This window comes from Phocoena sinus, chromosome 7, assembly GCF_008692025.1.
Source record: "Phocoena sinus isolate mPhoSin1 chromosome 7, mPhoSin1.pri, whole genome shotgun sequence".
NCBI classification, from domain to species: Eukaryota; Metazoa; Chordata; class Mammalia; order Artiodactyla; family Phocoenidae; genus Phocoena; species Phocoena sinus.
In genome coordinates, this window is record NC_045769.1 from 11,039,793 (window position 1) to 11,053,499 (window position 13,707).

A 13,707-nucleotide genomic window follows, 5' to 3' on the forward strand; every position below is an offset into this window, starting at 1 on the left:
TGTGACAAGAACTACCCTGGTACAGGGTCTTTTCATCTTATTTCTGGGTTCTTGCTAGGTTTCACACATTTGTTGTCTCTCTTCTGGTTACTGAGGCAATCGGTTTCTAAAGACCCTCTGCATAGGGCTTCCCTGGTGGCACAGCGGTTAAGAATCCTGCCAATGCAGGGGACACGGGATCTAGCCCTGGTCTGGGAAGATCCCACATGCCACGGAGCAACTAAGCTTGTGCACCACAACTACTGAGCCTGCGCTCTAGAGCACATGAGCTGCAACTACCGAGCCCACGTGCCACAACTACTGAAGCAGAGTGCCTAGAGCCCGTGCTCCGCAAAAAGGGGAGCCACTGCAATGAGAAGCCCGCGCACCGCAATGAAGAGTAGCCACCGCTCACCACAACTAGAGAAAACCCGTGTGCAGCAATGAAGACCCAACGCAGCCAAAAATAAGATAAATAACTTTTAAAAAATAAACCCTCTGCATAATCATTTTCTTTTTGGAAAGTGCTTAAAGATGACTCAGGAGGACTTATAAAGTAGAGAAATGTTCCTCTGCTGAGATGCCCATTCCTAGGACCATGGCTGGTGACAGAATGACGGACTAAGTGATTGCTCAAGGAATTTTCTAAATAGTTGTTGTGTCCCTGGAGTCACAAAATAGATGGGCATACTTTTTTTATCTTGAAAAGTTTTATATCAAGAAATATTGACCTATGTCACAGATAGAATCTTTCTAATTTTTGGTTTAAATGACTTTGAGTTTTTTTTTAATTCAAAAAAACCTTTCCATTATAATTCATATAGAATGAAGTCCAGGACCACAAGGGGTAGAGATAAAGGGAAAAACCAGGAAGAAGTAAATGGGGAATACAATTTTCACAACATTTTCGTATTTACTAAACTCTTAACTATTCTTAATACACCTCTTAATAAATGCTATTTAACTCAATCCACAAACAAGTTTTGGTTCTTTTATGTTCAATATTTATTCTTCTTATCATTTTCCTCTTTAACAAGGTAATTACAACAGTTTAGGAAACAGAACTATATAAACGGAAGAATGTTAAGTGTTTTTTTTTAATAGTCTTCTGCTTGCAAGAAAGTCCATTTATCTTATTCCTCCAAGTATAACTTTATACCGCATACTAAACCAAATAGCTTATAGAAAACTAGTATTAAATAGCAAAACGCAAACAAAACCACATATATAAATAACATAACATAAAAGAGAGTATAACGTGATGCTTAACAAAGCAAACTGTGATGCAATATGAATCAACTTCACTAATTGGACAAGTCCAATGAGACACAAATCAGATAAGCTCTGAACCTGCAACAGTATGTAAGTGAAACTGCCGACTCAGCTAGGTTCCTTTTGTTCGTGGGCCGTGTCCAGTTCCAGTCCAGGGAGTATCCATTTTTACATCTTCTTGACTCTTTGACTATAAAGAGAAAAAGAAGAAAAAAATAAGCAAAGATGGGGTGCCCGGTGTGTGGGAATGTCTTTGGTGCCTACAGATTGCCTCAGGCACCCCAATCTCATCTCAGGATACCAGGCAGCTCAGAGGCCACATGAGGAAATCAGGGTTCAGAGAGGATGGACCCTGCCCAACATAACCCAGCTAGCTAAGGACAGAAACAGGATATGAACACTAAGGTTGTGCCTTCATATTCAGTATCTGGCACCCTGGTGTGAGATGATTCTGTCCATTGATAACATGTCACTCCATTATCATCAGTGTAAATCAGAGCCATTGATCTCTTTTTAACTGTTTATTTTTTTAGCTTTTAACAAACGAATGTCATGTAGTCTGTAAATTATATAAATAAGAGGTATCTTTGCAACAAGAATCAAATGCATAGAGGAATCTAATACGTCGTGTGAAAAATCATTAAATTAAAAACAATTAAAATAAAAATGGGGCTTCCCTGGTGGCGCAGTGGTTAAGAATCCGCCTGCCAATGCAGGGGACACGGGTTCGAGCCCTGGTCCAGGAAGATCCCACATGCCGCGGAGCAACTAAGCCCGTGTGCCGCAACTACTGAGCCTGCACCCTAGAGCCCGTGCTCTGCAAAAAGAAAAGCCACCGCAACGCGAAACCCGCATACCACAATGAAGAGTAGCCCCAGCTCACCAGAATTAGAGAAAGCCTGTGCGCAGCAACAAAGACCTAACGCAGCCACAAATAGATAAATTTATAATAAAAAAATTAAAATTGTCTGTAAGTGGTTGAAAAAATGAGGTTTTTGTTTTCATTGTCCGATTCACACTACCCTTTAAAAATGTCACAGTGCTTAGGCTAAAGCATCCCAGCAAGCCTGTGATGCAACACTCTGAACATCACTCTTTCCCAAACATTTGGAGAGAGGCTGGTGGATTGTAAACGTCCCATACCTGAGGATATGCACTACATGTTTCACCCAACTCTTCTTTGGATCTGCACACACAGCTAATCTTCTCTTTGTGTATAAGCTGAAAAAAGTCAGAGAATTTGATTTATGTTTCAATTTCATTTATTGTTTAAATGGTTCTTTTTTCTTTTTTTCCACAGGACATGCAATGGAAATTTCATATTCCAATTGGTGGCTCTACGCCCTAAACATTCTATTTGTTTCAGAGGTGAAAAAAATTGTAAAAAAAAAATTTCTTCTTATAAAGCTTGATGCAAGAAATAAAAGTGATTCTCCCTGACTTTCTCTGCAATCTAACAAAAAGTTGTACAGTAACAGGAAGATGAAGTCCCAGAATTATTTAATTTTGTTGTTGGTGGCTACATGAAATATGTATACATCTGATCAATACCTTATTTCATTGAAAATATAATACCCTATATAAATCAAGAATATTATATGAGGGGCTTCCCTGGTGGCACAGTGGTTGAGAGTCCGCCTGCTAATGCAGGGGACATGGGTTCGTGCCCTCGTCCGGGAAGATCCCACAGGCCGTGGAGCGGCTGGGCCCATGAGCCATGGCCGCTGAGCCTGCGCGCCCGGAGCCTGTGCTCCGCAACGGGAGAGGCCGCAACAGTGAGAGGCCCGCGTACCGCAAAAAAAACAAAAGAATATTATATGAGATAGTGTAACTACTCTGAGCTTTAGCTTATAGCTCAACCACTTTCTGGTAGAAGATGCTCATTTCAAAGTTTAGGTTTTTCATATTTTCCTGAGATAGTATCTTAGTAGCTTATAAGTTTATCTTCAAAAGTGATTTTGCCCTCAACTATGTTCATTTTTTTTTAAACTAAGTTTTGCCTTATTCCAGTTCCATTTAAAGTAAATTTTGAAGAATAAATGTACTACTAAAACACAGCTAGATTTTTGCCACATGAGTTATTTCTGAATGAAACTCCAAAAAGGCAAAGCTTTTTCTACTTGAAATTCTCATTACTCCTAACACAAATGAATTAGAATCCCTTAATAACTTACATGACTGCATTGATGTCACAAGCTTCATTGGCCAGCTGCTGTGTGAACCCCACGATAAATTTGGGATGAAGGATTTTTTCTGTATATTGGAGGCAGCAGTCAAAGTTGCTTGCTGCTGAAAAGAAATGAGAGATATTGAGTCCACATGAATGAACTTATTCTGTGATAGGTATTGTGGAACTACTTGAAGTTGTGGAAAACCTAGAATCTGATTTATATGGTAAATAAACTATTTAGAGGAACACCTCCAATATCTTTGAGACCCATTTTAACATAGTTTCCAGTTCTCTTAAAAAAAAAATAGTTTGTGTACTGGGAAATTTTGGTTCAATAATACAGTTTCGAAGCGCATGAGACATCAGTCTCATAAAAGGAATATCTTTAGAAACACAAACTGACAGTATTTTATCTCATTCACTATAATCACTCAAGAATATGAGTACCTTCCACTTGAAGAAACCCTTATAAATAACCTTCTAAATTCAGGAAGAAAAGTAAATTGGCAAGTTTGAATCTATTATCTGGCTACTGAATATTGAGAGGAGGGGAAGGACAAGAAGTTACAAAGAAAAATGTGATTTATAGGAGCTGTTAATAAGAGCTACAATTAAAACACTTTGAAATTGTAATATTAGTTAATGGGAATTTTGTTCATAAAAGTTCAACATGTGTATTTTCAGGAATGCACCTGTTGCTAAAAGTGATGTCCTCTTAGTAATAAAGCAATTCTTGGGCACTCCCCTGAGTTAAATTACAACCTACTGTATCCTTGACCTGCTGTAAGTGATAAATGTAATCCCAAAGTTGGCAAGTGATGTCCCCAAGGCCTTGCAAGGATGAATTCAGGTGCCATAATCTACCCCTAAAGGATGAGTTTTGAACTCTGCTAAAACTATTCAGTTGGGAAATGAGAAAGCTAGGGAAATGGGAGAATTTTCTACATTTCAAAATGGCCCCATTCACTGGTAATGTTACACAATTTACATCTCTCCCAGAATAGCACTTTGGGTTGTTCTGGAGTTTGAGGGTCTCTAAGAGCCCACCACCACCGCCCCCCAAATTCGCTGGGATTGACAGCAGAGAAAAAAGCCTGATAGGCAGCAGTAACCTTTCCCTCTTCCACTCACCAATGAGATGACAACCCCCATCACTTCCTTTTGAAGATTGTCTAACAGGCTTCCAACCCTTGGGGACCCCTAAATGAGCTCAAGGCTTAGAGAAAAATGAAAATAGTTCTTCATCCTGTGCTAGCAGAAAGAGTGACACTTACCTTCTGACTTGCTGCAGAGGTGGAGTAGCAGCAGTGACATCAAAGCAGCCAGGAGCAAACTCTTGCTACTGCTCATCATTTTCAGCTCAAAGAATAGATGTCTCAGTGCTGGGTAACTAGTGCCTGGGAGAGCTGTTATGATTGATAGCAGCCTGGGCCTGGGATGGCCCTACTTATAGCAAATATTTGAATGCACATAGAAGGCGTGTTCTCACATGGGGTTTTCCCCGTTGATTAACCTGCCCCATCATGTCGTCACAAAGAAGAAACCACAGGGAAAACTTCCTGCCTTTCCCTAATGTTGGGAAGGTGTGAAGGGCAGGATGGAGGGGGAGGGAGGGTTAAGAAGGGGAAAATCCTATAAAATCCTTTGAATTTGCAAAGAAGGAAACGCAGCTCAGCCCTGCGTCCCAGAAAAGATGTCTGTCCTGTTTTAACTTAATCTCTTGTCTCTGAAAAGAGAGGACAAGGATTAACAATGATACAAAGATAAGCCCCACTCGGGAACATTCCAGAACTCCTATTGTTACACTCTGATTGCTTTCCAGAGCCAATAGGGGAGGGAGAGGATGAGGCAGGACACCAAGCGTACTCAGGCATTTACAATTTCATCGTTGCTGCTCAGCTGTCACCAAAGACCTTGAATTTCTGGGCCATTATGCAGAGCAGGTAATATAGCAATGCTTAGTAGTGTCCCCAGTTTTAGTGGAAAATACCAGCTCTTAAGTGAGGCTCAAGTTTCAGCTTTATCTTAGTTTCAATCTCACTCTTCTAAATCTTCTACATTTTACATGACTCTAATCAACATTGCAGCCCAGAAAATGACCCTCATCTGCCCATAACTCTTCATGCTAACGTGGTTACATAACTCAATACAAAGCCTCAGAAGAAAAAAAAGAAAGAGGAAAAAAGTAGGAAGAATATCATTGTATGCTAGGAACTGGGTTTGCAGGAAGGGTATGACTATAAAGAAACACCACAAGGGAGTTTTGGGGGCGTGACGAAGTTATTTTCTATCCTATTATGGGAATGGTTACGCATCACTACATGTGTTAAAATTCACAGAAATGTACATCAAAAGAAAAAAGTGAATTGTATTATATGATCATTTAAAAAATAAAGTTTAAAGATATCAAAATCATAAAAAAAGAACTGTCCGCTATAAACAAATAGATTGAAAGTAAAAGATCAAAAAAGATATGCCATGCAAAGAATAAACAAAAGAGAACTGGAGTTGCTATGCCTATGTCTAAAAAAACAAATTTTAAAACAAAAGAAAGTTACTAGAGATAAAGAGGAAGTTCCGTAATGATAAAGGATCAATCTGTCAGAAAGATATAAAAATCATGACCATATATACATCTAACAACAGCACCTCAAAATACATAAAGCAAAAACTGACAGAATTGAAGGGAAGAATAAACAATTCAACAATAAAGGTAGACATTTCAATACCATATTTTCAATAATGTATAGAAAAACTAGACAGAAGATGCACAAGAAAACAGAAGATTCGAACAACACTATAAACCAACTAAGCCTAACAGACATCACTAGAACATTCTACCCAACAACAATAGAAGAGGCATTCTTCCAAAGTTCATATGGAACATTCTTCCAGATAAATCATATGTTAGGCCATAAAACAAGTCTTAATAAATTTCAAAGGATTGAAATCATACAAAAATGTTTTCAAACCACAATGTAATTAGAATTCAGTAACCGAAGAAAATTTGAGAAATTCACAAATATGTGGATATTAAACATTACATGGCTAAATAACCAATGTGTCAAAGAAGTCATAAAGAAAGTAGAAAATACTTTGAGATGAATGAAAATGAAAACACAACATACAAAAACTTACATGATGCAGCTGCTCAGAGAGAAACGTATAGCAGGGATACATGAAAGAGAGAATAGCAAAAAATAGAGGAAATCAAAGTAACCAAAATTTGGTTCTTTGAAAAGATCAACAAAATTAACAAGCTTTAACTAGGCTAACCAAGAAAAAACAAGGGAGGGGTGGAGTGAAGAGAAGACAAATTGTTAAACTCAGGAATGAAAGAAGGGGCGTCACTACCAACTTTAAGAAATAAAAAGGACTAAAAGGGAATATGATGAATAAGTTGTATGCCAATACATTAGATAAAATAGATGAAAGACACAAATTACGAACCTGACTCAAGTAGACATAGAAAGTTTGAATATGTAACAAGATATCAAATTGGTAACTAAAAATATTTCCACAAAGGAAAGTCCAGACGCAGATAGCTTCACTGGTTAATTCTACCAAATATTCAAAGAAAAATGAAAACCAATTCTTCACAAACTTTTTTAAAAAGTAGAAGAGGAGGAAACAATTTCTAACTATTCTATAAGGACAGTATTACACTGATATCAAAATAAGACAGAGACATCACAAGAAAAAAAAAAAACTACAGACCAGTATCTCTTATGAATACAGACACAAAAATCCTCAGCAAGACACTAGTAATCTGTATCCAACAACATATAAAAAGGACATAAACTAGGAAATGTAATACACAATATTAGCTGAACAAAACCAAAAACCGTGTGAAAAGCATTTGACAAAAATTTAACACCCTATCATAGTAAACGCTCAGTGAACTAGGAATAGTAGAGAACGTCTTCAATCTGATAAAGGTCATCTATGAAAATTCCACAGCTAATATCATACTTAATGTTGAAAGACAGAAAGAATGCTTTCCTTCCGAGATCAAGACCAAGACAGGCGTGTCCACTCTAACCACTACTATTCATCATTGTACTGGAGGTTCTAGCCAGGATAATTAGTCAAGAAAAGGGGGAGGCACCCAGATTGGAAAGGAAGTAGTAACTATCTTAATTTGCAAATGAGATAATCTTGTATGTAGAAAATCCTAAAGAATCTACTAAAAAACTATTAGAACTAATTAAGTTCATCGAGGTTGCAAGATTCAAGATCAATATACAAAAAAATATTAATTGTATTTCTATACAATATCAATAAACAACTTGAATATAGAATAAAAAAGCAATTACTTTTACAATAGCATAAAAGAATAAAATATCTAGGTATAAAATTAACAAAACAAGTGGAAAGTAACTTTAAAACTACAAAATTTATTAAAGAAATTAAAGAAGACTTCTAAATAAATGGAAAGACGAGCGGTGGGATGAATTGGGAGATTGGGATTGCCATATATACACTAATATGTGTAAAATAGATAACTAATAAGAACCTGCTGTATAAAATAAATAAATGAAATAAAATTCAAAAAAAAAAGAAGCTAAACATACACTTACGATATGACGCAGCCATTGTACTCCTAGGTATTCACCCAAAAAGAGTGCATATGCCCCCACAAAAATTTTTCCACAAATGCTTATAGTGGTGTTTTCTCAAACCAAATAAGTGATTATAGTTGATTTACAATGTTGTATTAGCTTCAGGTATACAGCAAAGTGATTCAGTTATATGTATATGTGTATATATATATATATATTCTTTCTTCAGATTCTTTTCCATTATAGGTCATTACAAGATACTGCATATAGTTCCCTGTGCCACGCAGTAGGTCCTTGTTGTTTCTCTATTTTATATAGAGTAGTTTGCTGTTTACCTATTTTATATATAGTAGTTTGTATCTGCTAATCCCAAACTCCTAATTTATCCCCCCGCCCGCACCGCCACGTCCTTTCCTCTTTGGTAACCATGAGTTTGTTTTCTATGCCTGTGGGTCTATTTCTGTTTTGTAAATAGGTTTATTTGTATCATTTTTTTTTTTGGATTCCTCATATAAGTGATATCAAATGAAAAAAAAACTTTTTAATTTAAATAAATAAATAAACGGAAAGACATCCCATGTCATGGATTGGAAGATATCCTTGTTAAGATGGCACTACTCCCTAAATGGATCTACATATTCAATACAAGTCCTATCAAAATCCCAGCTGAGTTCTTTTCAGAAATGGAAGATACTCAGACTCATATAGGATTACAAGGGATCCGGGATAGCCTCCTGACGACAAAACTTACTATAAATCTACACTAACCAAGACGTGTGATACTGGCATAAGTGTAGACACATAGATCAAGGGAATAGAGTTGAGAGTCCAGACATAAACCCTCGTATCTATGGTCAACTGATTGTTTATTATGGTGCCAAGACCATTCAATGGAGGAGAGAATAGCCTTTTCAGCAAATGATGCTGGGACAACTGGATATCCATATGCAAAAGAATGATGTTAATCATGTTAATGATTAAGTCAAAATGGATCATAGACTTAAATATAAGAGCTAAAACTCTGAGCCTCTTAGAAGGAAACACAGAAGTAAATCTTCATGACCTTGGGTTGGGCAATGATTTTTCGGATATAAGAACAAAAGCTCAAGCAACAAAATAAAAAACCAACTGGACTATATCAAAAGTATAAACTTTTGTGCTTCAAATGATACTATACAAATGTGAAAAACAACCCACAGAAAGATAGGAAATATTTGCAAATTATTTATCTGATAAAGGACTTATGCTGTATCCAGAATATGTGAAGAACTCCTGCAACTAAATAATGTAAAGATAAATAACCCAACTTAAAAACGGACAAAATACCCAAATAAACATTTCTCCTATGATATATGTGTTCAAAAAGCACATGAAAAAATACTTAATTAACATCATTAGTCATTAGATAAATGTAAATCAAAACCACGACATACCACTTCACATCCACAAGGATGGCTATCATCAAAAAGATGGATGAGTGTTAGCAATGATGTGGAGAAATTGGAATACTCACACATTATTGATGGGAATGAAAAATGGTGCAGTTGCTTTAAAAAACAGTTTGACAGTTCCTCAAATGGTTAATCATAGCATTGCCATATGAGCCAGCAATTCCACTCCTAGTGCACTCAAGATAAATAATATATCTCCACATAGAAACTTGTATGAATGTTCATGGCAGCATTATTCATAATAGCCCAAAAGTGGAAATAATCCAAATGCCATCAACTGATGAACAGATACATAAAATGTGGTGAATGTATACAATGGCATATTCTTTGGCAATATAAATGAAAAGAGTACTGGTGGATGCAACAGCATGGGTGAACCTTGCAAACATTATAAATAAGGGGGAAAAAAGAACAAGCACAAAAAGCCACATATTGTAAGATTCCATTTATATAAAATGTTCAAAACCAGCAAACCTACAGATACAGGAAGTAGAATAGTGATAGTTGAGGGCTAGATTGGGGTGTTAGGGGAAAGGCAGGGGAAGGGAGAATGACTGCTAATGGGTATGAGGTTTCTTCCTTATTTTTTTTTAATCTAAAAATAGACAGTGATGACAGTTTGTACAACCCTATGAATATACTAAAACACATTGAACTGTGCACTTTAAAAGGGTGAATTTTATGGTATGTGAATTACATCTCAATAAAGCTCATAACAACAGAAATTCTCCACCCACCTATATATAACACTCACCCCACAGAACCTCTTTGTTTCTTTTGCTAGATGTGTCATTTCATATCTGTCACTTAGAAACTTTTTAAAATATGACCTTCGGCTGATTTTTTTGTTCAGTCAATGAACATGCTAATGAGAAGGTTAACATAAGAAAATTATTTCAAACCTAATTTATTAGAAGGCTATTAGCACACTGGTATTTAGCTTCTAGCCATTCTTTTCAAATATCTCAGACATTCCTGATGAGTCGTAATTCCCTCATGTAGTAGAATCTCAGCAACTTGCTCTTTTTTCTTTTTTCCAGGAAAAACATTTGACAAGTGTTTTATGTGGAAGGTACTTAGTGGTACATACAGATGGCTAGAACATGATGATTGCATTCAAGGCAACTTATAATAACAAAATTAAAATGAACAAATAACTATAAAACCAAGCAATATGGTTAAGTGCCATATTCACATTATATGAAATATTTTTGTAGAAATTAACAAAAGTGATCATTTAAAAATTACTTAACTCCCCTTCCATTTCTATGATGTATGAACACAAGACATGCCATGCTGACTTAAAAGAGTGACCATCTAAAACTTTTCTCTTTCTGATAGGGATTCCATGAAAAGTTTTTGGAAGGTGGTAGAAGTTCCTTTTAAAATAGCATTTACTGGGAACTAAGATCCCACAAGCTGTGCAGTATGGCCAAAACAAACAAACAAACAAAAAATAGCATTTATTGAGCACCTACTAGGTACCAGATATTTTAATAAAGAATGTGACATTTGACTTCTCACAGGGCTGTATGTAATGCAGAAGACAAAGAACCAGACAGGCCTGAACTTTCTGGCTTCCACACCAGTGGGTCCTGACTATAGCTGAGCTTCAAGGAACAAACATGGTTCTTACCATGGTTTTTGAAGAGTACCAAATTATAGAATTTCTAAGATAGAGAAATGTGGAGACCATCTAGTTCAATACCTTAATTTTGAAGGTGAGTACATGGAAGCAAGAGAGATGTTTGACTTTGTCAGCACCGAACCATGAGGACCAGATCTAGAAATCAGATTCTCCTCCCCAGGTCAGAGATTGTTCCCTATTTCCTCCTCAAGGTTTTATTATCTGATTACTTAATAGGTGGAATTATATACCATCAGCCTAAATGTTTTTTTCTTTAGATAGTAACACGAGTTGTAATTTCCATACTCACGCTCGTAACCAGCAGACTCAGACTGTACCAACGTTTCCTGTACACGGCCATAAAACCTCACCTTACCTGAAGCCAGCAAGGTAAGTCTATCAGGCAGTCTGAAGATAGCGTAATGAGGTTGATGAATGGAGAAGAACTGCATTTGATGTGCCAGCATCCAAGCCCATGGTGGGCTCATCCAGACACAGGACAAGTGGATCTGAAATCACCTCCGTTCTGAAGCTGGTCTTCTTTCTCTCTCCTCCAGACACACCTCAAATTAGCTGGTTTCCCACCTTGGAGTCCACCACTTTGCTTATATTCAGGTCTTTAATGATTTTGTTAATGTGCTTGTTTTTTGATTAGCTGCTCACACTTGCCAAATGGCTGCTGAAAATTCCAAGTTTTCCCTTACTGTCAAAGTTCCCATCTTGCTATCATCTTGGGCTACGTAACCTGTGGTACTTTTGCAGTTGGCAGGTTGAGGGTTTCCTCCTTTGCAGCCAGTATGCCTGACAATAAGGATTTGCCTCCCCTCAAGGGTCCAAAAATCACATTAAGACCAGGTTTCATCACCCACTGACAACCTTCAATATCTCCTTCTCCACTGTTTTGACCAACTAGGAAGTCACTTTTCTCCTTATCTTGCTAGCAAATATTATAAAAACTTAACACAGGTCAAACAGATTAACATCCCAAAACCCATGGAGGGCACAGCAGGTGGACCACTGGTGCTTCTTTTTGACATTGGGAAAACAGAAACGTTCTTTGCAGACACGTAGAAAAAATTTTCTCTACTGTGCCACCATGAGATGGAATAAATCTTTCCCACAGAATTTTTTTAATATATATGTATTTTATTTATTATTATTATTTTTTTTTTTTTGGCTGCATTGGGTCTTCGCTGCAGAGCACGGTCTTCTCTCTAGTTGTGGCATGCAGGCTCCAGGATGCGTGGGCTCTGTAGTTTGCGGCACGCGGGCTCTCTCGTTGCGGCGCACAAGCTCAGTAGTTGTGGCACGTGGGCTTAGTTGCCCCACAGCATGTGGGATCTTAGTTCCCCAACCAGGGATCCAACACGCAACCCCTGCATTGGAAAGCGGAGTCTTTATCACTGGAACACCAGGGAAGTCCCTCCCACATAATTCTAAGTGAAATTCTGAGTTACGAAAATGCGAGGGCCACTTCTTTCCTGCTGTGGAAAATCATCTCTGCTTGGTCTTGAATTTTAAAACATGCACATGCCCTGCATGCACGCACACAAATGCATACAGATACATAAAGGGAAAAGTACGGGGGGAAGGGCAAAGGACATGAATTATTATCCCTCAAAGGAAAGATCCAGAGAGGATGGGTCATTTACATGGAACCTACTGTTCACTGAAGAGGAAGGAGAGAAATTCATCCATTCAACAAAGATTTCTGTGCACCTAACAAAGTCTCTACCCACATGCAACTTGCATGGTAGTAGATAAGACAGACAAGAAACAAATAAATTAACAGATAAGTAATTTAATATTAGATAATGTAAGTGTTATAAAGAAAAATAAAGTGGGGTACTGGAAAAGACCGTCCATGAGTGCCATTTTAGGTAAGGAGATCAGGAAAGCATCTCTGGGGGAGATACTGAGCAAGGACTTAAATGAATAAAGGGGTGAGCTTTGCAGATGTCTAGAGGAAGAGCTTCCAATGTGAAGGGAACAGCAAGTGCAACATCCCTGAGATGAGAAAGTGCTTGGGATGCTTGAGGGACAGTGAGGCCAGTGTGCTGGAGGATATGCAGTGAGGGGCAGAGTGGTATGGAATGAGGACAAAGAGGCAGCCAGGAGGAAGATTAAGGAAGGCTTGTTGGCCTTGCTGAGGAGTTTGCCTTTTGTTCTAAATGGAATGGGATACCATTGGGTAGATCTGTGTAGGCAAACCATGTGCCCTGATTTAAGATTTTAAAAGGCTCCTTGGCTGCTGTGAAGAGAACAGAATAGGAGCAAGGAGGGCAGTGAGGAAGCTTGTTTATACTAGGGTGGACATGGTGGAGATGGTCAGAAGCAGTTGAATCAGGAATATGTTCTAAAGGTAAAAAGAACGGTTATTGTATATGAACTGGATAGTGAATGTGAAAGAGAAAGAAAAGGTAGAAATGACTCCAAGTGTTCTGTCTTGAATAACTAAGGAAAAAAATAAATAAATAAAAAACAACTAAGGGAATGGTAGTGCAATTTAATCAGATGGGGAGCAGTGAGGGAGGAGTGGATTATTGGGGGAAGGATAGAATCCAGATTTCCGTCCTGTCTGTAATGCCTAATGGACATCCAAATGCAGAAGTCTCTTCCCCGACACATGACAATCTAGGCTTGATT

General features: G+C 37.6%; 1 protein-coding gene across 2 annotated transcripts; it reads right to left on the reverse strand.

Moving 5' to 3' along the window:
- Positions 1-1,269: 1,269 nt before the first annotated feature.
- On the reverse strand, positions 1,270-4,804 carry CCL20 (C-C motif chemokine ligand 20). 2 transcript variants are annotated; one of them, XM_032638268.1, is made up of 4 exons: positions 4,696-4,804; positions 3,426-3,537; positions 2,395-2,472; positions 1,270-1,441 (listed from the first exon to the last, which is right to left on the reverse strand). In XM_032638268.1, exons 1-4 carry the CDS (start codon positions 4,772-4,774, stop codon positions 1,420-1,422), a joined length of 291 nt encoding a protein of 96 aa, XP_032494159.1. In that variant the 5' UTR covers positions 4,775-4,804; the 3' UTR covers positions 1,270-1,419. The 2 variants fall into 2 exon arrangements, with proteins under 2 accessions (XP_032494159.1, XP_032494158.1); XM_032638267.1 differs by having other exon boundaries at positions 3,426-3,540; positions 4,696-4,802.
- Between the last annotated feature and the right edge of the window lie 8,903 nt (positions 4,805-13,707).